The sequence below is a fragment of the Rissa tridactyla genome, chromosome 2, assembly GCF_028500815.1.
Source record: "Rissa tridactyla isolate bRisTri1 chromosome 2, bRisTri1.patW.cur.20221130, whole genome shotgun sequence".
Taxonomy (NCBI): Eukaryota; Metazoa; Chordata; class Aves; order Charadriiformes; family Laridae; genus Rissa; species Rissa tridactyla.
The window spans coordinates 65,095,852-65,120,996 of record NC_071467.1 but is presented as its reverse complement, the minus strand read 5'-3'; the positions used below and the strand labels follow the sequence as shown (position 1 = coordinate 65,120,996).

At 38.5% G+C, this 25,145-nt stretch overlaps 1 protein-coding gene across 8 annotated transcripts in view; it reads left to right on the top strand.

The window, feature by feature from the left end:
* Window positions 1–25,145, top strand: part of MBP (myelin basic protein) — a 121,788-nt gene that overhangs the window by 5,785 nt on the left and 90,858 nt on the right. For 4 of the 8 annotated variants that reach the window (XM_054191051.1, XM_054191049.1, XM_054191046.1 and 1 more), the window contains exon 2: window positions 22,584–22,658. In XM_054191051.1, coding sequence (XP_054047026.1) covers window positions 22,608–22,658 — 51 coding nt within the window. In that variant the 5' untranslated portion in view covers window positions 22,584–22,607. The other 4 variants (XM_054191045.1, XM_054191050.1, XM_054191047.1 and 1 more) reach the window with 4 other exon arrangements.

Sequence of the window (25,145 nt, the reverse complement as noted above, 5' to 3'; positions counted from 1 at the left end):
TTCAGATTTTAATGATCTGTGTTCCTCATACTTGGAGAGAAGCTTTATGCTTCTTAAAATGTTCAGTTAAAAATAATTGGAGAACTCTTTGGTTAATATAAAGTGAGATTGTTCCTATGAGGCTTCTTGTATCAGTTGCAGTAACTGTGAAGTCCCAGCTCTGTTGCTTGGAATAGCTGTAAATCTTGGACATAGCCCAGGAAAACCCACGCAAAGGGCAAGTGAGAGAAAAACAAGAAATAACATGGAAATTTCCAGCCATGTTTTTTTCTTCTGTCCTGAAGTGATTTTGAAATAACTCAGTAGGGAAGTTAGTTTTCTAAATCTTTTCTTCACTATGCTTTTTTTTTATTTTTATTTTGTTTTTCTGAAGCTTTTGTGAGGCCTTTCAAAGGGGAGAAACAAGCAAAGTAATAAATCCAAAAAGACTGATCAATTCAGAGGTCTCTCTCTCTTTTTTTTTTTTTTTTAATACAAAAGCAAATACACACCAACATATATTCCTAAAATTAATTCAGGCATGTAGTGTATTTTTATGTGTTTACCCGGTGCTTTATCTTTGGCTTCTGCTAAAGAGTTGAAATCTCTGGATCACAAATGAAAATATGTTTGTTCTTAGCCCACTTCTTACTTAGAAGTCACACAATTCAGCTAAAACAACGCAGCTGGACAAGTTATAGCTATCTTTGGAATTCAGACACTTGAAAAAAGAGGTTTGGCAGCGTACTAACAGGCACACATCAGTGCTACCAGACACACATAAAGCTGTTCTGGTGAAAGTTTATGTACTGTTTTACAACCCTTGGACCTGGTCTTAATGTTTGCTTTTAATCCTTGACTTCCTGAAAGAGATTTTTCAAGAATACAGGAGAAGGAACATTGTAATCAAAGATACTGTTATGTTCATCGTACCTGGCTGCATTCTTGAGTTAGTTCTCTTGATTGTGATCTTGTGAATGCACATACAAACCGATGAAAAATGATGGTTATTTGCGATGGATTAGGTCTGACTGGGGACTTGTATAGTGCAACAGCAGCCTGTCATCTTAATGGTAAGAAGTGTGTCCTCCAAAGATTCAAAAAGCCTTGAAATACAGCTGTTCTGTAGTTGTCAGTGCCCTGCCAATTTTGTTTTGGTTATAAGTTGGGCCATGATAGTTTCCAGATTAGAAGGCAATAGCATCTTCTGGGTATCCAGGGGCCTTTCAGAGGACAATGTATATCTCCTTCTATTGTGTCTAGGGATCTATTGTCAGCCCTTTTTGGACGTGGTATTGCCAAAGTGTGGTATGGTGGTAAGAAGCCAACTTGAGGTAGATTCATCTTGGGACGTAAGGTGTTTCACTGGTAAAACTGTCACAGTAAAATCATAGTTTTCAATGTAATGATAGCCTCAGAGCCCTAAGGACAGTTTTCCTGTACCTTCTACTTAGTGTTCACGTTCATAGTTTTCCTTGATAGATTTCAGATAGATGTACTGAAGTAAGGTAGAGTGGCTTCAGGTTGGCAAGGCTGGTTGAGTGCATTCAGTGGTAGAGATGGTCTTTGCTGTCTCCTCAAATTTTCTTCCTCGCCAGCCTAACAGTGTCACTTTTACCTCGTCTACTGCAACTGACCAATTCTCACTCATTCCTCAGCCTTTGTATAGGCTGGGTTAGTGTCTTGATGAAGATACAGCCTAGACGCTTTTTTAATGCAGCAATTCTGCAGATCCCAGTGACAGCAGTTATTGTCTTCTGGCCTTAAAATCTCTGTGTAAACCTGAGCATCATCAATGTACCCCTAGCTCACAGCCATTTTCTTCTGACTAATATTTTTAATATGTATTTAGAACTTCTACTGGCTTCCCGTAGTACCCACTCCCAGGAAGTGTTCCTGGAGTCTATGACAAATTCCTTGAGTAATCTGGATTGTCAGCTCATCTCAGAAGAGACTCATCAGCTTCTGGGATCACAGTTAAGGCCATGACGTCTCATGGTTAATAGCAAAACATTGCTTTATGGTGTTGTATAATGTATTGTAATGCTTTTCACTTACCTTTCTCCATCATTGTTATTTCCCAGATGTCAACATCCCTCTTCTCTTCTGATTTAAAAAAAAAAAGTCCTTAGTTAAACTCTCTTGTCAAATCTTGTTAATTCTCTGTATGAAAAGTAGTTTTGGAATATTAGCTTAAAAGCTAGCATAGACAGAGCTTGCAGGGATCAAAATAAAATCATATACTTGTCTCTTTGAGTGTTAAGAAGGCACAGACGCAATGGTGCATACACTGTCTTTTTGTGGGGAGGACAGCTTTACAACTTTGTGTCCGGAAAAGATCTGTTACAGTGAAAACTATGGCAGCAAGGACTGAAGCTAAAACAAGGAAAATAACTGGCTGATGTTTTCAGTAGATCTGTGGTATCGTGTAAAATACTGATGAAACAATATGAAGCAGTAACTTTGGAGATTGATGTGTTCCTCAAAGCTTTATACATAAAGAATTATATCATCATTATAACAGGAAACTTTCTGACCCTTATTGTGTTGCATTCGTGGTGTTTTGACAGCTCGCACCATGCTAGAGAGCTAAAATAGGAGCAAACCCCAGAATCCACTACAATACTAAAATCCACAATCAGGTTACACAGTGATCCCATTTTAGTTTGGCACTTTAGTGGGACGGTCACTGAGAAGCGTTCAGCAATTTGATTCCAGGCATTTTTATCTCTAGGTTGCTTAGTTCAAAGGAAAAAACCCACAATGCCTGAAAGGCTGACCAGAAGACAGTGGTGCACTGTTGTGGAAATGGTTGCCTGGAGTGCTTCATGTATGAGCAAAACCGGTGATAGCAAAGATGGGCAGAACCGTTTCGCATTTCTTAAGTCAGCCTTGGTGTCAACTCTCCCTTTATTTTTGTGACAGTAGGTTCTGGTATTATTCATGGTTGTTTTTTTTTTTTTTTTTACCTTATTGTATGTGCTTAAGAAATTGGGACTGACTTAGAGGAAAACAATTGCAATTATCTTTCACTTTGTCTCTTGTTGGGCCTTTTAGATTCTTTTCCCCAAATGGTGGAAGTTACTGTATTGAAAGATGACTTAATAAACAAAGCGTGTAGCTTCTACAAATAGAAACTCCCTGGCTTGGTTTTTCGCAATCTTTTTTTATCTGTACTATTATTTTGCCCTGACTTGTTTGTGGAAAAGAGATAAATGTAAGCTTCTGTGTAGCTTTCATCAGCATAGTCTGACTCAGCACTGTTCACCTGGAGGGTAGGCAATAATTTGGCTTTGGTTTTGTTTTTCAGAAAGATACTCTTGTCAAATGGGAAAGAATCTGTAACAGGATCCCAGGGAAAAGTTGTTGTTGTTTTAATGTCAGTTTTAGTAGGTGCCTTTCAACCAAATGCAGGACTCTTTGTATTGAAAAGTTCATCTCAAATTTTGGCTGACTTGTAAAGTGGATTTCAAAATGTTCTGTTCTCCTCCTCCTGTGGTAAAAAGCTTGGTATGTGGTGTGCTTATTGGGTTTTGTGTTTTTCATTTTTATTTTTTTTAATTCTAACTCCTGAATGCTACAGCCTTCTTTATCAATGAAAGCAGTATATGAAGAAATTTGGTTCCAATTGAAGGCTAGAATTGTAGCTACAAGTCATAATTCTATGTGCCCCTGGAAAGCATGAGGAAATGTTGCAAAATACTTCTCGTTACTTCTAATTGGCCTTTTATTGCGAACGGTTTGTATGTTTCATCTCTGTGAGTAGTGTTTTATCCAACTGTTAGGCCTTAGTGAGAAGGGTAAAATACACCTACCACGAACAGCATATAGCAATGGCAAAAGTATACTCTTTGACTGAATGCAGTTATCTGGTACAACGCTGAGTAGCATCATACTTGCAGTTCTTAACGGCAGTTTATATTCTACCATTAGAAACTGTTCTATCAGCCACGAAATGTATGCTGTACCTGTAGTCTCTTCTTTTTTTTATAATTAGCTTTTGGTTTTGGTGGCTTCTCGCCCGTAGCTGCAGTGCTAGTAAGTGAATTAGGATTAACTGTGGTTCACATTTTTCAGTCTTCTGGCTCAGTGAGTCAAGTAGCTTTGCAGAGGCTTTTGAAGGACATGTTCTATGGGGCCCTCATCAGGCACATGACTAAACACACACATACGCAGTTCTTTTGGTCTGCGTAATCACATACAATTCGGAGAATAGTGAAGGCATTCAATTTTACTGCACATACATAGATCACTTGTACAATATGTTTTGAATATGCCTGAAGTTTCTCCTGTCTTCCTGCTTGTGTTGTGCCTAAATGTGCATGCTCTGCTTAACATATATACACAATTCCAACGTAGATTTGTAGGCTCATTCAGGTTAGAGGAGACTTCAAGAGGTCTCCAGTCCATCCTCCTTCCTGAAGCAGGGTCATGCACAAGGTCAGACCAGGTTTCTTAGGGCTTTGTTTGGCTGGGTCTTGAAAAGCTTCGAGGACAGATATTCTACTATATTTTGGGGCATCTGTTCAAATGCTCCATTGTGCTTATAGTGTATTCCCCCCCCCCCTTATATCTAATAAATATATATAAATTCCCTGGTTTCAGTTGACATCATTCTCCCCCTGCCATGCACAGTGGTAAAAAGCCTGCTCCACCTTCTCAGTAATCTAGTTTTAGATATTGTAAAGCCACTATTAGATTCTCCAAAGCAATAATACCTGAAATATCCCAGTGTCTTTAGCCTCTCCTCGCAAGGCAAGTGTTAAAGCCACCAACTATCTTTGTGGCCTTTCACTGAACTTGCTCCACTTGAGTGATGCTTCATAGTGGGGATCCAAAAGTAGACCCAGTAGTCTCCAGATACCTGAGTATCTGATGGTACATGATGCAGAACAATTCCCTCCCTCAGTCCACTGACTGTGCTTCTGTTGCTGGATCCCAGAATGTTGTTAGCTCTCATTGCTGCCAGGTGGGCTGCTGATTCATGTCTCGCCTACTGTCCTCCAGGACCCCCAGGTCCTTTTCAGCAGACCTGCTTGCCACTAACTTAGTTTTCAGGCTGTGCTCTCCTAAGATTTATGTTGGCCCATTCCTCAAGCCTGTCAGTCCCTGCCCATGGCAGGGGGTTGGGAACTAGATAATCTTTAAGGTCCCTTCCAACCTAAACCATTCTGTGAATGGCAACCCTGCCTTCCAGTACATCAGACGCACCCCTAAGTCTGGTGTTGTCCACAGCCTCACTGAGGGTACTTTTTGTACGCTCTGCCAGGTTACTGTTAAAGATACTAAACAGAATAGGGCCCCTAATTTATCTACTTGTAACCAGATTATGGGTAGATTGGGAACTATTAACAGCTGCTCTTTGAGACTAATGATAGAGACGGAGTTTTTATCATCTAGTAGTCTGCCTATCTAGACTGTAACTTAGATCAGGTTAGGTGCAAAGATGCTGTGAGAGACAGTGTTGAAAGTTTTGTTAAAATCAAGGTAGATGACACCGCTGATCCCTGATCTACAAATCCCATCAGTTTATGACAGAGGGCAATCACCTGGAGCATTGGGCATTGTTTAACCTCAGCAAATCCACACTGTTGATTCCCAGTTGCCACCTTCTTCATATGACCAAAAGTTACATCCAGGTGGGCATATGTCTGAACATACCATGGGACTAGACTAACAAACAATGGAAGTATGCTGGACCATGATGCTTTCTTTCCCAGTGATCCCTCAGATTTGGTAACCTGGGCATAATCCCTTTTCTGCTCTTCTTTTCTGGTTGCCCAGTTGTTGTCCATCTGTAGATGATTGAGTGCATGCTGGTCACAGGATGGAGCATCTGCATCTTGGGAATGTGGTGATGAATGAGTTGGGACTTCATGTGACCTGGGGGAACAAGCTTGTTAGGAACAGGATGTCGCTGCTAGAGTGATTCTTGCTCCCTGCTTGTGTTTGAGGTATTTGCAAGAAAGGAAGTTGGCAGCAAAAGTGATGGTAAGTTTAATAATTATATTGGTTTGATCGTTGTGTTGGTGATCAGCGTTTAGCCAGTGGGCTTTGTCTTGGATTCTCTTTTGTGTTTATTTAGGTCTATAATCTTGCCATTAGCATGATAATAACAAGAAATACATATGCAGGCGTCAGTGAGAGGGCATGTGAAAAAATCTTTATTTGCATTTAAAACTACTCTTTTTTTGGTGCTTGGTTGTTTTTTGTTGTTGTTGCTAATATGCATTTAAAACCTCTCCAGTCATGTGGTGGCTTTTTTCCTTCTAATCACCATTTTGATGTTCCCTTATTTCTCATAATTTTTTAGGTGGTCTTTGGAAAACACCACCAACCCTCAAGTGCAGTAAGACCCACAGTAAAACTGAGACTTGCTTGATTTGCACATAGTAAGAAGCAAACAAATTTAACCTGATTGTGTGGTGCTGAGCACTAAGTTCACAATGACTTTTTGGGGAATTTAGTATTCTCAAATCTTATAATTGGCACCACGTGACTTACTGGTTTAAACGTTTAATTTTCCAACTTTTTCTGTTACTGTTAAACAATGATTACTTTGTGTAGTTCATCATGTATCAAAATAATTTTGTCATGTGATGATAGTCGTCCTTAGTTTCATGCTGTAAAGAACCATACGTTATGTTTTAGGTATTAATTTTTAGTCACTGTGTTATTATTTAGGATCTGGAAAACCTCTTGGGAGTAAGGTGATAAATATATGTAATGAAACGTTTCTCGACGACCAGTAGCTGAACTGGATGTAAGAGTTACATTTGACAGTTTAGAAATGTTCTAGTAACAATCCTATCAGCAGTGAATTAATCAGAAATACAGCTTTCATGATATGTTTTGAATGGCATGTGTAATTAACTCATGATTTTAATGCTTCCAATAGTGTTCAGTTGCAGTAAGGCTTTAGTACTTTAGGAGAAAATCATAATAGATTGCAAATAATTGTCAGCATTTTAACTTAATCTTACATGCACCCCAAAATCATATTGATAATTTCTAAACTGAGACTGAAAAATGCATGTAGGGGAAGAAGTCAGATGCTAAAAGGTAAATAGTAAATAGTACCTCCATAGTAAGTATTGAAAACATATAGTTCTTCCTGTTATCTCTAATGTCTATGTCTCTTACATTTTGGAATCTGATTTTATGCTTTAATTATTTGTGAAGTGTAAAATCACACTTTCCTATTTTCCAGTTTAGTAAATTAATCACTGCAAATAAAAGATTAACGTGTAAGTATGACAATGGTAGAATTTTACATTTCAAGAATGACCAAATGATTAAAGGTATTTCACAATCATCCATCTCTGTACTTTAATCTGACAGAAATAACCAGAGCTTTGGAAAGAGGGCAGTTAAATAATTTCGTAATCACTCATGCATTATAGCAATAATACTGGCACACAGAAGCATGAAAGCTGGTTTTGCAAAACAATACGATTGTCTTCAGTGAGTTTGCCCGTGTAACAAAAAACCACGCAAATAAGTAAGATCAAATGAATGCAAGAAGATTTTAAGACGTTAATGTTTGTTGTCATGCTGATTTTAAATAGATAATAAATAGATAAAAAGGTTGTTCTTCATATGTCTTTTTGTGGTATTGAATCATCTTGTGATGACTTTTTTTTTTATTGCTTGAGAGAGGCATTGACTTCGAGTATGTTGACTCAATTCCAGCTTATAATTACATTCTGTTTGTATAAAAACTTCTCCTGTAATGTCAGTTGAATAAGTTTCCTGTCATTTACTGTTTTAAGCACTTTAAGTATTTTCTGTTTAAAGGCTGTTGCAATTCAGAAATGTTTGAAATTATTTGCATTTGGTTGGGAACCCTGTGCTTTGAAGTTATTGAACAGATTTTAATCTTTATTGTAACTATAGTTGCCACTCTTAAGAAACTTACCATAATTTTACAATAATGGTTTATGTTCTCATGGTGTGACTGTACAGAGAATACTAATTTTTAGGAGGTCTGACATCACTCATGTTCCTGAAAATTAAGCTATGATTAGATTGAACTAAAAGCTACATTTAAGTTATTTCACTTCAACCTCTGTCCTAAAGAACAAGACTAGCTCCTCTGTAGAGAGACCCTTATGAATGCTGTCCCAACAGAAACTCCTAACAAAGAGCCTGATGTAGGCAGGTGACTTTTCAGCCTCGCAAAAGTAGTACCAGTTCACATGAAACAGAGAAAACAAAAATTATGTCCAGGTGGAACTGAGGCAAGAAATTAGAGTTCAGACTGAACTGAATGCTGAGTAGCATTGCTGTGAGACATATATAACATGCTTCTGTCCAAGAGAGATTTCGTACTGCTTGCAATACCATATTTATAATACAAGCTCAGGCAGGTAGGGGGAGGAAAGCATGGAAAAAAATGTCTTCTTTGTGAAAAAGTACATATTCTGGATTGTGTTTGGATATGGGCAGGCTACAGTGCGTAAAGGGTAAGCAAGCGATGAGCAAGATGCTCGTATTGCCAGGAGCGTTATGACTTTAAATGATCAAAATAGTAATTGGTACCAAAATGATTAGGCGCCCTTGGTTCTGCTGTGTTGTCATGCCATTCTTTTATCAACCTCTGCATGTCCTAGTCCCACTGAGCCTGGCATTGCTGCGCATCTGATTCCGTTGTTATCTGCTTGTACCTTTTCCTCATGTGGCATTTGAGGAGAGTATGCGTGATATGATCTGCAAACCTTCTCCATTCTAGCAGACAATCAATGTATAGTGTAATTTTAAGTGCTTTGGGACTGGCTATTCGTATGAGATAGTTGGCAAAATAAGGGAAATTTTATGTTCATTGCTAATTGAATTTAAGAGTGAATATATGTGAACTCTGATGTATCCAAACTGATGAAATATTTATATGCAGCTGTGTTAAAAAAAAAATAAAAATAAACCAACAACCCAAACAAAAAAAAACCCCAAAAAACAGTTGTGGTGGTAATTGCTTTCCACTTCGCTTAACTTTAAACATACAAAATCTGCAGTGCTTTTAGCTTTTGTTTTTAAACATCCTTGCCAGATACTATGAAGCTTGTGGTTTGGAGGTGGAGCTGTGTTTTTCATCACGGTGGTTTTTTTCTTAGTGAATTTTGTGTGCTATGAGATAATAAATGGGCAAAACGCTTTTCTTCCTAGCATCACTGTATTTTTGTTTTGGACATTGCCAAACCAAGAATGGATTTACTCATAGATACTTACTTATAAATGGTAGTGCATTAGACTTACTGGATGTACCAAAAGAAGATAGTGGTTAAAACAGTAGTGTTAGCTTAATAAGGGCAAGTTTGGTCATCCAGAATTATTGTAAGATTTTAAAATACCACAGACTAAATGTTAGGGACCACAGCTGGGCAATGTTGGCATAAAGAAGGGACTGGTGCTGCACACAGGTCATCAGCAATGTATTTGGGAGTGAAAGGTTCCAGCTGCAACATCTCTTCAGACTAAATATAAATATTAACTTAAAAGAGCTGAATTTCCGGTGAAAAAAATAGTTATAAAACAGTTAAGCTGTAAATATAATTTAATTGCTTGCAAACTGATTGATCCCTTATATGCAAAATAAAAACTTGTTTGAGCAAGATGCTGCATTGAATAAAAAACCCCATTGTTTTCACTTGTAGATAACTCTAAAAGTATTAAATGACAGCTTTTGATTCAGGTATCGTGTAATTGGTACTTCAGAAAGTAACTTGCAGTATTGACTGCCCTTTCAGTGCTATGAGCTATTGGTGCTTGAGAGTGAATTAAGAATTGATAGTAAAACGTTAGGTAGAGGTATTGTTTGAGGTGGGAAGGTAAGGAATTCAGGCATATCAGCAGCCCAGTATCTATTTTCTGAAAGGTTTTTAACTCTGCTAAGGAGTGGGATGAGAGGCACCTTTATTGATTGAATCAATGATATGATGCACATAGGTTTGAAGTGGCTGTTGCTAGAGAGTTTGTTATATGTACATGATTATAAAGTGTCAAAGGCTGTGGAAATATTATTCATTATTGCTCTGCCATGGCGGTGTGTTTACTGCAGAGTGCTCGAGGAGGGGAGGGGGTTTTAAGGCCTTTTTTGGAATATAGTCGTGGAGGAATGTTATGAAAAGAGCAGTCGGTTTGCAAATGATGTGGGAAACAGGGGTTAAAGTGACTTCAAGAGCCTCGTATAAAGCACCTAGTGTATCTCACGCTGAGAATTAGGTGCCTCAGGTTATTATCCAAGGTAGCCAACAAGCCAAGCAGAAGGCCCGTTAAAGTCAGTATCTCTCTGAACCCAGTGCATTGTGTTGTGCTGCTGTTGCTGTTCCCAGAGCTTCGGGGGGCAGGGGGTGGGCTTTGTGTGTGTTGCACAACCCTCTCCTTGAGGGCAGGTGCTAACAAACTTGGAGAAGGGCTCACTTGCCTAGACCCTGCCGTACCATGTTTGGGATGGAGATCAGCTCCATCCCTTCATCAAAGGGTTCAACCAGACCTGCATTTGCCACTCCAAGGAGGAGGCTTCAAAAGTGGACGCTGTTGGGCAGGAGTGCTGATCCCTTTTTTCAGTAGGCGTGTGTCTTTGTACAGACAGAATTACGGTTTTCCTGTACTTTATATTGATCACTTCCATGGTAACATGGACAAGCAGGAATTCATCAATGAACTCAGAGTGGGGAAAAAATTCTATTTGTCCAGTATCTACACCCCAGTGAAACCTAGCTGGCTAAAAGCTAGCACACTTAATTTTTGCTCTCCCGTTCCAGGGAATCACTGTTTTTGTGATTTTTATTTTATTTGGGGGCTTATTATTTTATCTTTTTCTAAAGTCAGTTGTCAGTATTTGAACAGGTTCAGCAAAAGGTAGTCCCTCTCCACTCTCCCCCTATCCTGCCATGCTTCAGGTATACCATCTGGAAATGTGGATTGGAATATCCTCGGGCAAAAGGAGTCACCTGTGTCATTTGGGGCTGCTGTTCTGCCGTGGCAAGAACCACGCCATTCACAGTCTCTGAAATACAGTGGTCAGACTCTTGCTTTCCGTCTTGAACATAGTTAGGTTTTCTACTCTCCTGGTTCTTCCAGAGCCCCGCTCTTCTGACATTTATAAACACTCTGACTTTCAGCTTAGATTTGTACATAGGCAGCATGTTTTTTTCCTCTTCTAACACTGTGATTTAGCTTTGCTTTACTTAGGCTTGACATGTCATGGGCTTTTAGTCTTATCCTTGTATAATAGGCCCCCATTGCTGCCATCATCCTTGCATCTGTTCTAGTAAAAAATTAATGTTGTTAAATATGGCTGACCAGAATTGTACCTTGTATTCAGCTGAGGTTATGCTAGTGGCTTGTATGATGACATTAATTCTTCCCTATCTTGACTGGAAATACCCCCTCATGATACAACGTAGGTCTGTTTGTCTATCTGGTGCGTTGTTTTGGTTTTTTTTTAATTTTCCCTTGCCAGATCACATTGGTGACTCACAGTTATCCTGTGATCAAGTCAGGCTCATCTTTCCCCTCAGTATCTTCTAAAACGATCCCTGGTTTCCCACATCCTGTGTGAGTATGCTAATCACATGCTTATTATCTAATGGTATGGGTGACCTCCTGTGATAGCTGTTTAAAGAAAGGCAGGGAGGATGGGTATTACAGTGGTTTCCACTGTGCCTTGTGATAAGGCTGAGCATTTTCTGTGTCTGAGAAAGTCTGCTGTTTGAAGACCTAGGATGGCAGAGAAATACCTCATTGTATATTGGTGGTGTTCTGGTGTGAAATCATGTGAAGCTGCTTGGCCGTGTCATCATAGCTGTAGAGTTGTTTTGGATGACTGATGGCAGAACTTGAAGTCCATGAAGCACTTGTAAAATAGGAAAGGAGGTGCCTGTTGTGATTACAAACCCCAGCATTATGTACTAGCTGAGAATGAGTTTTCAGAATTACAGCTCTGGATTTAAGTTTCTAATGTCTGCCTAAGCTTCTCAAGTGGCCCGTAAGTAATTTTTCATGTATTGCCCTTAACTTATCTCCACCTTTGCTCTATATCTGTAATATGGGAGAAAGGTTTACTTCCTACGCGTGTATTTTGTATACTTATGTTGCAAGACCTTTAGGGAAGGAAGGGAAGGAACTTTCTTGCTGTCTTTGCATTCTGTCTGGAATGAGACACCCCCCCCGCCTTGGTTAAAGGCTGTGGACCATGTCATGATTCTAATGATGCTATTTGAAACATTTTCTTCTTTTAAAAACATTCCGTTAACAATAAAAGTAAAATAGTTTGTCCCTATACTTTACAAGTGCAACTTGTTCAAGAGCAAGACACTCTTGTGATGGGTGCTGTGAATATTGTATATAAGCTTACTTAACTTTTTATCACATAGTGTGTTTGAGGTTTATTTTGGTAATCATGTTTGAAAGTGAATACACTGCTAATCTCCTTATTGAAACATATGGTTTCTTACTTCATTGTTTTGACGTGTTGACAAATTTTGGTTTGTTTTTTTTTTCTGTACACTGAATTTGACGTAAATGGTGAACTGCATTGGAAAACTATGCTGAAGAAAATGAGTGTTTGGCCTGTCACATTCTTTGTTTTTCTTTTTCACATGAAACAAAAAGTCTGATTTTCCTTTTAGTGAAAGAAGGGAAATAATTGTCTTGTGTACATTTCGTACATTCTCATGTTCAAATAGAAGTTTTTCCGTGGGTCTGTCATTGTTCTCTTCAATAGTAATTCAGTAATGAATATTTCTGTGCTGTCTTTGTACATAGCCTGGATAGAGGTTGGGAAAGCAACATTAGTGCATGAAATTTAAGATTTAGATAAAACGAGGTGATGTTTGAGTACGAGACATGAGCACTTGAAAGCATATTTGAAGACGCACACGTGTACAATAATGTATCAGGGTGATGTAAAGACTTAAGTGCTTTCTCATGCAGATTTCAGTGCCAGGGTTGCTGCTGTTACTCATTAATTATTTGAAATTCCAAGTGCAACAACTCACAGCTTAGTAACTGTAACCTGCTGAGCCTTTGACCTAAACAACTAAAGCCCAAAATACCTGGACTAAAATTCCATTTGAAAAGGAGATAGATTTATTTATTTCTCAGATATACAATTATCCTTAGCAAAAAATAATTTTGCTTTCTTTGTTCAGAAGGGAGAGCAAACCCTTGTGTAATTGTCAGAGAAAATCCCAAACTGCTGTCATGGTATCTATGTTTCTGGGTAGGCATTCATGAACACAGAAAAATTGCTTCTCTATAGCTTTGTAAATCACTTTGTTCTTAAATTTATTTATTGATTTTTAGCAGCAGAGGAATTTACAAATGCTTACTTAAGCATCATGAGGTGTTACTTGCAACTTGAATAGCAAACGATTTCAAGCTGGAGAACTGTCTTGTTTGTGCTAGTGGACTGTGGATAATGGTAACCTGTTAGGAGGCTGTCATGCAAACCTTGAACCTTGTTACATGTTTTAAGCACACTCACAAATGACAATATTGAGGACTAAGTCTCTGTGAAGTTTCTTAAAAAATTACTTTCAGAGCATAATCTCATGCATGAACCCCCAGGAAATCAAGCTAGTAAAAGAGAACACAAAAAGAAGTAAGAAACATACACAAAAAGTGAGAAATATGAGCATACAGTTAAGGATGCATTTTTTTCATGTCAGAAAAGAAAGGTTGGGTTTTGTGCCTCTTTGGCAGTGTGTTTATGGGAAGGGCTGGACATGACTCTACAGCAGTAGATTGAGCCAAGAGGGAGTCAACTTGGAGTACGGTGAAAGTCAGACCCTTTCGTAATATCAATATTTATGCCAAATGTCACAGAGGAGCATTTACAGGAAACTCATCTCTTGGTAGATGTGTTTACAGTATGGATAGATTATATATGAAGTCATAACAGAAGGAAAGGTTGGGCAAAGAGAGAGGCTTTTAGCTCTCTCTTGTTTTCTTTTTTTTTTTTTTTTTTGATTGAGTTATTTAATTGAGAAGGATATAGTGGTTTGGTGTTTTCTCCCAGCAAACTTAACGGTGTCTGGAGAGGGTGAATCATCTTCTTGTCCCATCTGTCAGTCTGTTGAATATGAGAAGATAAGAGCCAGCATACAGTGCCTTTGATTCATGTGCATTTAGACGCACTGCAGGTGTGCATTTTGTCATCAGTCTCTCCAGTGTGTTAATGAAATGCTGATTGTCAAAGTGGCTGTGTTCACTGGGAAGCTTAGGTGACCTGCCTTACTTTGAAAGGGAGAATATACCGTTCACCATTTGGAGAGGACTTGTTTTCCTAAGCAGAGAACAGGAAAAAAATGTGAGTCTTCAAATCTATCTTTTTTTATTCTCATGGCATCTTTTCATTTTTATGTGAAAACAGATGTGAGGTCTTGTCTGGTTTCAGAGTACCTTAATCTCAAAAACTGAAAGTCTCCAAGTAACAAGTAATGATACTTGTCTGTACAGTTTCTTGATTGCTCTGTGCTTTTCCCCCTCTGGTACTGGTAAGATTATTACTTTGTCCTGAAATTCTCTATGATTTGAATTTCATTCTTTTTATTTTTCCTGGTTAATACTGCATTTGTGTTATATATTCTTGTGTGCTGGTTTATCTTTTTAAAGAATACTTTAGTATTTAGGTCAAGTGTGCACCTTTTAGTTGTTGACTCATTAATGCCAAGAGGTGAAGTCCACAGTTGTGGAGGTGTACTCCTACAGGAAATATGGCACTTTAGAAGTGATGATAGTGGAAGGTGATGGTCTTAGGAGTCTACTGCGTATCTTTGCGATATATATAATGAGGTTATGGTGAGTCTCTATTCTTAGCCATTCTCTCTGTAGCTTTCTCTGTCTTTTTTTTTTCATTAGAGAATTTATTTTACTGCAGTGTCAAATTGTTTTGTTTCTGGAGCACACAGGTGCTGGAAAAAATCAGCAATGATTACGTGTCTGAGCTTTTTCAGAGGGCTGGGAAAAATCGGTCCTTGCTCCTAGGTTTTGTTTGCCATGCAGACCTAAACAGTCCTCCAATATGAAAAAAACAAAACAAAACAAAAAACCAAAGAAAACCCAACCTGTTTTGTTGTGATGTTGTGTGTAAAAGATAGTATGTAGCAAATTAAGTGAACCTGTTGATATTAATGACTGAGATAAAAATAGAAAAATCAGTCTTAATTTCATAGGAGGGCAACATTTCCTTTTTGCTATAGGTTCAAAGGATGTGTATGTTAGACATGTATCTAGTCCGCTCTGTTCTCTAGTCTGGGAATAGCTGTGAGGCACAAGTTATCTCAGCAAAGGCATGGAGAGGACGTACAAGGAAATCCACATTTTTGTCAAGCCCCTGAAGTGTAGGTGCTGTGGTAGAAGCTCAGCAGGCAGAAGGAGTTGTGTGGTGGGGGGCTTGGATGTGCTGGGGGCATCTGTACCTTGCCCCAGGTCTTTGGGGTGGTACCTCGCTCCCCCATCAAATGCACTGGCCTCTCATTTAAAGTAGAGGTGATTAAGGAGTTTCCTTATGACCCTGCAGGTGGATTGACGTAGTGTTCACAGGGCTCCACTAAGCTTAGTGTTTTGAAGACAAACAGTAAGCATGTTGCTAAAGCCGTTTGATTATAATCATTGACGATTTGTGTTTATGTAAGGGAGTGTAGATATCAGTGTGTGCTAAGGGATGTTAGGTGAGCATTTTTCTGTTCACGAAGGGAAGCAGAAAAGCCCTGTTGAGAAACTTGTTTTAAACTCATCTCTTTTCTTAATGAGTGGGAAGAGGCTGATGGTATTCTAGCAAGGAGAGTGGAGCGGGTTGAAGGAAGAAGGAAGAGAAAAGCAAGAGGAACCTAAGCTACAGAAAATAAATATATGTGGTTTAGCAATTTCATTATAATTGTTTTTACAGACTGTTGTCTATAATAAAGTTTGTACTATCCTTAGCTGTGCTGAGGTGAGATTCCTGAAAGCCACATGCTTTTATAAAAAATAATATGCAATATCCTTCTTGTTGGCCATAGAGAGAAGAAAATTGTAATCAAAGCAGTCAGAAAAGATCTTAAAAAAACCTTAGGTCCTGTCTGCTGTGCTTACCCTATGGCAATTTTAGGAAACAGCTTGCAGCACTGTTCTTCCCAGAATATATTCTATCTCAGTGTTGTAGCCTTTCTCCTGTGTTGTACTGTTTGCTTTAATATTGTAGTGGAAATTAAATAATTTTTATGTCCTTTGCAATGATATATGAGGTGTATGTAAATTACTGAGCAGCTGGGCTAGCACTGGGGAGTACTTTCTCCAGTAAATAGTTTCAGAACTTGGCCTGTCTCTCAGAGGGGTGGTTTTCTAGGTCTAGGATCCTTGGTAAGGCATGTATAGTTGTCTATAAACATGGAAATTGCTGTAATGTCTAGGTAGGCCAGGACTCTGATATGCAAGGCACTCTACAAGCATGATTAAATACACCTATCAGTACTAAACTCCTGCTCACTTCTCCGATTTAAATGCTATGGTTGCCACTCAAATCTTGGATTTGATCATTCACAATGGAAATGTGTCTGAAATAATGTATTTTTCTGGCAGGAAGGGTTCCTCAGAGAAGTATCATTGTGGAAGTCAAGAGTGAAATAAGGTCTGATCTAGCAAGGATTACACAATTTCACAGGTAATGAAAAATTAAATTTGTATTAAATAACAATGAAACTTGTAAGGGAGATAAGGCACTATATTTTATGATGTAATTTAACACTTTAAATAAGAGAGCAGGATTCCCAGGAAGGAGTTTGCTCATGAGGCAGGTTACTTTTGTTTTGTGGTTGCTCGCATCTGACTGTGGCTGCTCATGGAATTAGTTGCAGATCACCCACCTGTGCCCACCGGAGGTTTTCTTTCTTGGTGCATTGGAATACTAGGTTAGCATGATGAGGGCATTCTTAAGAAACAGGTGGGGCGTGCCCAGTGTCTTGATCTGTTTTGGAAGAAGGCTGAAGTGAAGGGCTTCCTTCCAAAGATGTCTATCACAGTGAGAGCCTAAAAAAAAAACCCACTCAAAGATTTCCATCTAGCTGGCAGCCAGGGCTAGGCAATATGTCAGCTGGCTTCCCAGGAAGCTACGTAACCTGGACCTGACACTAGGAGGGGAAAAAAAAAGTCCTTTACATGTTGTTTTGCTGGGTAAGTTCGTAATTAAAAGTCTACATTAGAGGGCTACCAAAATTAGAGAGAACTTGCACATTGCTTTAGAGTAATTACACTTTTTATTTTGTCTAATAAGATCTGGATATAGTAGTAAAGTGCAATGTTTACTTGGATAAGAGAAGTCATTAATTTAACAGGAAGTTTTAAGTAAATTCCTCAAATATTTTTATATTCTATGGTTACCCTTCCCGTGCGTGAGTAAGGCCAGGAGCACTTGGTAAACGTATCTAGCGTTGTAGCTCAACGACATTATCCAAGAACATCAGTCTGTGGTGAATACGTATTCCTAGACAAGGTAATAATTAGGTTCTGATACTTGTAAATGTGTAAGTACTTGCATACCTTTATCATTATGTGTAGTTCTGTTGAGTCATAACTAAGTGTGTGGGAAGAGGTAAGATTGAACCCTTATTTTACATAACTAAATTACTCTTAAAGGACCATATTTAACAATCCATTTGCAGCATCCTGTGATTTACCTTTGGTAGTTTGTGTATTTTAATATGAACCATTAATGTTCAATAAAGGTGCTCCAGGTGCATTGACTTATAGCCTCTTGTGACTCCTGTCTTACAGTTGGTGACCAGTCACTGCAAACCAGCTCCTGGGCTGAAGTTTATCGTTTGTATTTAGAATATACAAAAATTATCATGTTCCCTGAGATATCACAGGGGAAGGACGCTCTTTACAGTCTGACCATTAGGAGGGGTGAACTTTTCTCAGGCTCCCATGAGTAAGAAAATGCTATTTTGCAGTTAAAACAGTATAACTTGCAGGAAGTGATACAATCGCATTTCTTGGTGTATTCAAAAAGTTTAGAGAAGTATTTTTATGCCTTTCAGTGAAAATTCTAAATCATAATATAAACCTCTTTATGGGACAGTGTGTGTGTATGGGAAGATGATTAGAACCTCTTTTCTAACTACAAATTTCCATTTAATTTCAACAGGCAGATTAGAATGGGTTAAAAAAAATTATATGGTGATCCATGTTTTAAAACTGTATTTTTAATCAACTCCTCAGATGAAGAGAAATAGGTTATGTGATCCCAACATGCGCGTCTTTTTATAGGTGTTGTAGTAGGACAGTGTAAGACTGAGGTTTTTCCATCCCTTTTTTGTATTTGTTTGGTTTTGTTTTTATTTTGTGTTTGCCAGACAGCAAGGAGAAGTTTCTCCCCTTGGGTAAGGCAGTGGTGCTTCTGTTGTTTTCGAAAGTTAGGAGCCGACTTCCTATCTCCGTCTCCCATGAAGAAAGCGGGAAAGCAGCTTGGTCTAGGCTTCCATCAGGTTACCTGTTAGACTGATTCCATAAGAAGGTAAATTGATGGGAGGAGACACTGTATTTTATTTCCTCAGGCAAAATCCCTGGGCTATTTTTGGAATTGCTTGAAGCAGCCTGGATAGCTGGAGTTTATTTCTGCACCCGTCATTGATCAGGAAGTGCCCGGGTGTCGGCAGCAGAGCTGATTCAGCTCGGTATGTGGTTGTGGCGTAGTACTGGGGTGGCTGGGTGACTCTGCTGGCGGCAGTTCACATCTTGCCACCGTAATTCACTCACATCATCCAAAAGAGTTGTCAGGCAGCTGAAACGTTCTCAACTTTCAGTCCTATTAAATCAGTTTGCTCACATGGCCTGTTATTTCCTGAGCCTCTCGGACATTTTTAATATGCTGAAACCCACAGTCTTGGTGGGGAATTTTGTAGGGGAGCTGGTGATGTACTCTGATGCTGCAGACCTGCATAGTGTCCCCTCTCATTTTATGACTCAAGCTCATGTGCAAAATCTTTCGTCTCACAGGATTTACGAAACTTGCTGGGTTTCACCAGGAAGGTTTCGGACAAACGCTGTTGTTGCTGTCATTAGCTCGATCTCATGCTCAGGCCTATTTTGGCAGCTTATTGTTCAATGTGATTCACACTGGATTCAAGGAAGGTTACTACACTTCTACAGTACAGGTTTTGCATTGTTTTACAGCTTCACGACTGTTCTCGTGGCTGTTTATCAGTGCTAAAACATGTACAGACACTTCTGCAGACAAGAATGTTCGTCAGTTGACTGACATTAATAAGTGCAAGAAGCTGCTTCTTCGCTATGTACAGAGCTGCTTAGTCTGGCAACCTATATGTTATGAAGGTGACTAAAAAGAAAATACAAATCTTGTTCCGGCTCAGATTTTTTGAATAGTTGGCTGCAAGTTCCTACAAAGATCCTACCCTGAGTAATCCCACTGAAGGCAGTGACTCAACTCATTGCATAAAGATTGGCGCAGGTAGAACCCATGCAGTGTGGTCTTCTCACCACAGTAAGAATCTAAATTGGTGCTGTAAGTCCTAACACTTCAGGATGTACTTGTATCCTGAAGTGAAAATCAGCCATGTGCTCAGTTTTCAATCAAGTAAGGCAGACTTCTGCTTGAGGCTAGACTGGAAATTGGTCTTTTTGTTGCTGTAAATGATTTTAATGTTTACAGGCTTGTGCGTACGTCTGGTTTTGCTTCCTAATCAGATATCTACAGAAGAGCTGGCACTATACATTTCCTTTCCTAATTCACGTCAGATTTTTTTGGAAGCCTTTTTTTCCCAAGGGGTTACTTGCATTTTTCTCCATTTAATAGGTAGTGTGAAGAATTCTGTAAGTTTTAGAATACTCTTGCTATCTGGCTGATTGGTTTTGTTCTTTTGGCTAAAAGGTAGCTTTATCTCTATGTAAGGAATTTATAACACGTACCTGCAGCTAACTTATCTTGAGTTTAAACATCTGTATTCATTTATGCATGAAAAAGATGAAGTAAAATCTAGTTGTATTAGTGTTAATTTCTCGATATGAGCTGAAAATAAGAAGGGGTTGATCATGTGAATTTTGACCCCATGCTGTCCTTCTGACACATTGAAAACAATAAAGGAAAACAGAAGTGCAGATTTACAGGCTTAATCAATGCCATTAGTTTTCCGCTTTTAAGTCTGTTCCTGTACAGAAACATAACACTTGGGCCAGATGTTAGGTGCAGTCTCAAACCACACTCCTAAATTTTGAATAGCATTGTGCGTTTCCATTTCTCCAAGTCTTTTTTTTCTTTTTTATTCCCTTCCGTGTGTAATGTTTAGCATCTTGCTGAAGGAATTTTGCACACGGGAATCAAGAAGGCTTTGATCAGCCATTTCATATACTTCTCAGTTTGCTTGATTTTCATTTTGTTTGCTTGCTTTGTGCAGACATTTGAGCAGAAAACTGGCCTTATCATTTTCAGGCAGGGCCCCTTCCTAATTCCTAGTTCAGGTGTATGTGATGTGGCAGGATGGAATTTTTTTATTCCTTTTCTTTTCACTGGCCGACAAATGATTTTTAAATGTTTATCTGGCTTAGTTTCACAGCAAAGCTCGTCTGTATTTGGTATCTTCTCCCTTGGCATTTGCAGGACTGGGCCTCTGCTATGCTCAGTGTTTCATGGGTACAGGCTCTTGTTCCCGGAGCGTTACTCCAAAGACACCAGGGTGACAAAGGGGAGGCAGGAGGACACTCATTAGAGTTCTAGTTTGCAAGTATTACGTTGGCTCCATACTCTGTTCACTTAAACATATGTGTATTACTGATCAAGTTTGATAGTTAATCTTTCAATAAATGACCGGAAGAGTAACACTCAGAACATTATGCCCTTATTTTCTGCTGTAGATATTTCCTATAGTTTTGTATTCCACTCTGTTTTCCTTATGTTGCAAAGTAGGTGATGTGAGAGGTGAGCTGCTGATCAGAATTTCTAGAGGGAAAGGCCAGTTTGAGGTCGTTCAGCTCTGAAACCCAGTGTATATGAATTTATTTGTATTTTTCCTTGAAAACTTTCATAATCTCACAAAAATGTGAATTGGTTGTGGTGATTTCACAGGGTTTTTTCTTTTAATCTTTTATGCAATAGATAGCGCTGTTAAAAAATAATAAAAAAATCTGTTTCCAGTTTGCCAATAAACTCTACCTTGGGTATATTTACTCAGTTTGGGTGTTTTTTAATTTTTCCTTTTGCGAGACCTCAGAAGTGGATATTTGTGAAGAATTACTTAATCAGATACTGTGGTAGGTGGCATTTTGATTTTTAGAGTGAGTGGAATTCAGTGAATAGTCAAATGAGCACTGCAGACCCTCACTAATTCGAAAATTTATCGTTTGGGCGGGGTAGAAATTAATCTGTCAGTCTCTCCAAAAGTTGCAGTAGAGATACAGGACAAGATTGCTTTTGATAAAGCACACGTTTCTGCGATAGAAAGGCAGAAGTAATCAAAGTCTCTATCTTTAAAGTCCTCTGGTATACAAATCAGTGTGTGTAACTGGGGTTATAACTATATTTGTATGTTCTACGAAGTGTAACTGGTTAATAGCCTACTGTTTTACTCCGTGCATTTTCTAACACAGCAAAGGTCTAGTTGTCCTTTTCTCACAAGCCTTTTCATAAGATTATGCTTAATGAAATGATGTAGCTTCTGATATTGAGAGTGTTGTGCCAGGATTTGTGATGCTCAGGTTTTGTGGTATATACCTCTGTTTATTGCAAAGTAATGAAGTGTTACTGTTAGCACCAGAAACTTCACTTTATTACTGAAATTTCACTTCATAATTCTGAGAGGAAAAAGTCCACTTGAAACTTCTTTTGCATGTAGTTTTAAGTTTCAGGACTTCAAATGCTACCTTGCACTGCATTCAAATTGGCTGAAGGCAGCAGCTGTGTATAAGATCCTTTACAAACACATGCTTCTATGAGAAGAATTATGTAGCATTAACCACAAGTGTACTCTAAAAGCTGAAATTTGAGTGTTGTGGTTTAACCTACATAAGCTCTGTTCAAGCTGAGATACAACAGGATGAGCCAGAAAATACAAAGAAGGAGTTGGCATTCCTTTCTCATGTGCTCGTCCTGAAAATGTGGGCTGTAAAGAGCAATTCCATTCTCACCTCCACAGCAAATCATTAGCTGTTTAGCGCGGTGCTTTTTGTTCAGTAATTGCTGTTTATATAATGGCAAATGTGAATTCAAAATAACTTACTTGATCTTTTATGGAAGTTTGTAGTTACAGATCATTTGATACATATTACACTGTTTTGGTATTAAAAACGTAATATTGAAAGACTGGGCCACTACCTAATTCTTAATCTAGTTTTGATTTATGTGCACATTTCACAATAAACACTTTATTTTTAGTCCTCTGTTTATGTCTTTTTCTTTTTAGAAGAAGAAAAGCTTACTGCTATTAGATTTACAAAATAGACCAGCTAAGCATTTTTTTTTCCTTAGGGTCTTTCACAGATTTTACCTTGGACTGTAAAAGTGCTTATCGTATGAGAACTATCTCTTTGTTCTGTGTCAGATGAAAAATTAATTTATATTTCAGAACAAATGTATTGGTTTCTAAAATGCTGTTTCGTTTTTATCTTTTCAGAATTTGAAATTCTGGTGATCCGTCATGGGGAACCATGTAGGAAAACGAGAACATAACACTGACAAGTCAACCAAGGTAGGTGTAAAAAAGTGAAGAGGCAAGGCCACTTCAGAAATACATATGTTATGAAATACATACTTTTTTAGTACATTAGTGTGTTTACCAGATCACTTTCACCATTACTGCTTTGTAGTTGTCACTACAAAATGACCACCTTTTTTTTTAAAGAGAGGGTCCTATGAGATGTGACAAACAAGGATTTTGCTGTGCTGGATTTAATGAGATGTGATGTTCTTCTGCGTCAGATCTATAGTTGATAAAAAGCTTCACAGTCATGGTGGAAACAAATGAAATGAGCCTTAGAAGCATGATATTACAGAAATTTTTAAAGAGCCAGTGAGCTGAATTAGGTTCTGCATGCTGACAGCTTTCCATTTGGGCATTCATTGGTTTTATCTGTAAGAAAGAAACTATATGGAAATACATAAACTATGAGAATTCTAAAGGAAAAGATTGTCAGTCTGAGGAGATAGAGCTTTAAAAATCTCCTGACCAGAAAAAAAAAAAGGTGAGAACTATCAAAATGTTCACTAAAAGTTAGCATTTGCTTTCTAAGCCTCTGCTGACACTGTTGTATGTTTATCACGTAAAGTGGTACTCTGATTGCCTTGTGATAATATCTTGTTTATTTGTTTTTCTACATTGTACCAGAAGAGAACTCACACATATCTTAAAAAAGACACATCTTTCTATGTATATAAAAAAAGATACTTCTTGTTGCTAGCTATTGCTAACTTCCCTCCACCCATCCCCACCCAAAAATAACAGTTTACAGTCTGTGCCCACACTGTATAAAGCTATTGCCCTTTGCATTGGACAGATGATATAAACAGGCAGTTCTGTGCTTTATCTGAAGGAATGTGGGTATTTTGCATCGCTGTGGCAGATCAGCAGCTATCGCTAAAAGGTATATAAACCAGAATTCATACAGTTATTAGTTCTTTGCCATCTCCTTTAGGAAAATACATAAGCACACTGGAAGGAATAAGGAGAAAACAGCAGGAAGAGAGGACAGCTGGCTACGTATGTTTTTGTTTTGTGTTTGTGCAGCATTTTGCAAAATGGTTTTGTGGCCCAAAGTTTCAGTTTCAGTACAAACGATAGTATGAGTCCCAAGCTGTGGTTTTGTAGTGGCCAGTCTTGTAGACTTCCCCTCTAGAAAACACAGTTGTGCGGATACAGCAAAGTCAAATGCACCAAACAGATGTATTTAGCCAAATATTTTGATCGTTTATGACCAAGGGTGTGAGATCCTGCAGGTGTGATATGGCAGGTATACAGAGCTTGATGGGTTGTTGTGCACCACCTGTCCCCTGCTTTGGTCTTTGAGGACAAAATTTGGGTAGAAAAACACATTGTAACTTTTCTCCCACTGTGGGATTGCAGTGTGTCTGATGGATCTGGGTTGCAGGTGAATGAGCTGGCAGGCACATGGGGCCTCAAAAGGGAAAAGATTCTTCAGACTGTAGCAGCCAATGCAATAGATGCAAGTTTGCGGTGGTGAGCAAGAGTCAGGTGGCCATGAGTCTTGCACTTAGGGTGTAAGACAGGCCTATAAGGAAATGGATTGCTGCAATTTTTTTAATTCCTTCTTTTTCCTAATTACTTCACGGAGAATACTTGATTCTGCAATCAAAACAATATTAATTTACCTAAAATATTTTTGAAGGGGGAACTTATTTCTGTAGCTTCTGTCCCTCACTCATTCTTCTAGAGTGACAAAAAACCGAAACACCACCTCCCTAAACTTTAAAATAGGCAATGCTTGATCAAAATCTCCCTTTATGCACATAAGACAGTAATCATATCACAAGAAATGACAGGGCCATAGATTTAAAATGAGGAAATATATGGTTAAGGTGCTACTATGTATTCCACATAACTGGTCAACTTTCATTCAGGTTTTAGAGGCAGCATTGAAGTTCTTACTGGCAGTAGTAACTATATGTCATACTTTGGTTTTGTTTCGTTTTGTTTTTTTTAAGTTGAAATAGCTTTTTTCTGTTGTTCAATACAGCTGTAAATTAGAACTGTTTTCCCACCAGTCTTCCAATGTGGTATGGGAGACAATTGTTGAAGGCTTGCAGAGACTACAGTGGAAATGCTGAACTGCCTCTCCTCGCTCTCAGCAACAGAACTGCAATGAAAGAGGCTAACATCTCATTAAGGGTCTTTCTAAAATTCATTACTTGTAACCTCAGGCTGTTTTAATTTCCCAAAAATTTAGTACCAAAGAACAACATTTTCGGCAGCTGCTTTGAACGTGTGATGTCAGATTAGCTGCACAAACAGTGTACTGGCTCCTGAACTGATAGCACAGTTCTCCAGATGGCTATTCTATGTATAGTGATATTAGAGAGACTGTTGCTGAACTGTAGCAATTGTAATTCTTGGTTGTCCAATAAATGTCCTATAATACAGCAATTACTATGGGTTTGTGGGTTTCTTTGAGTTGGCATCTACCTTTGCTTTACTTTCAGTAAATTTTGGGTATTTGAATTA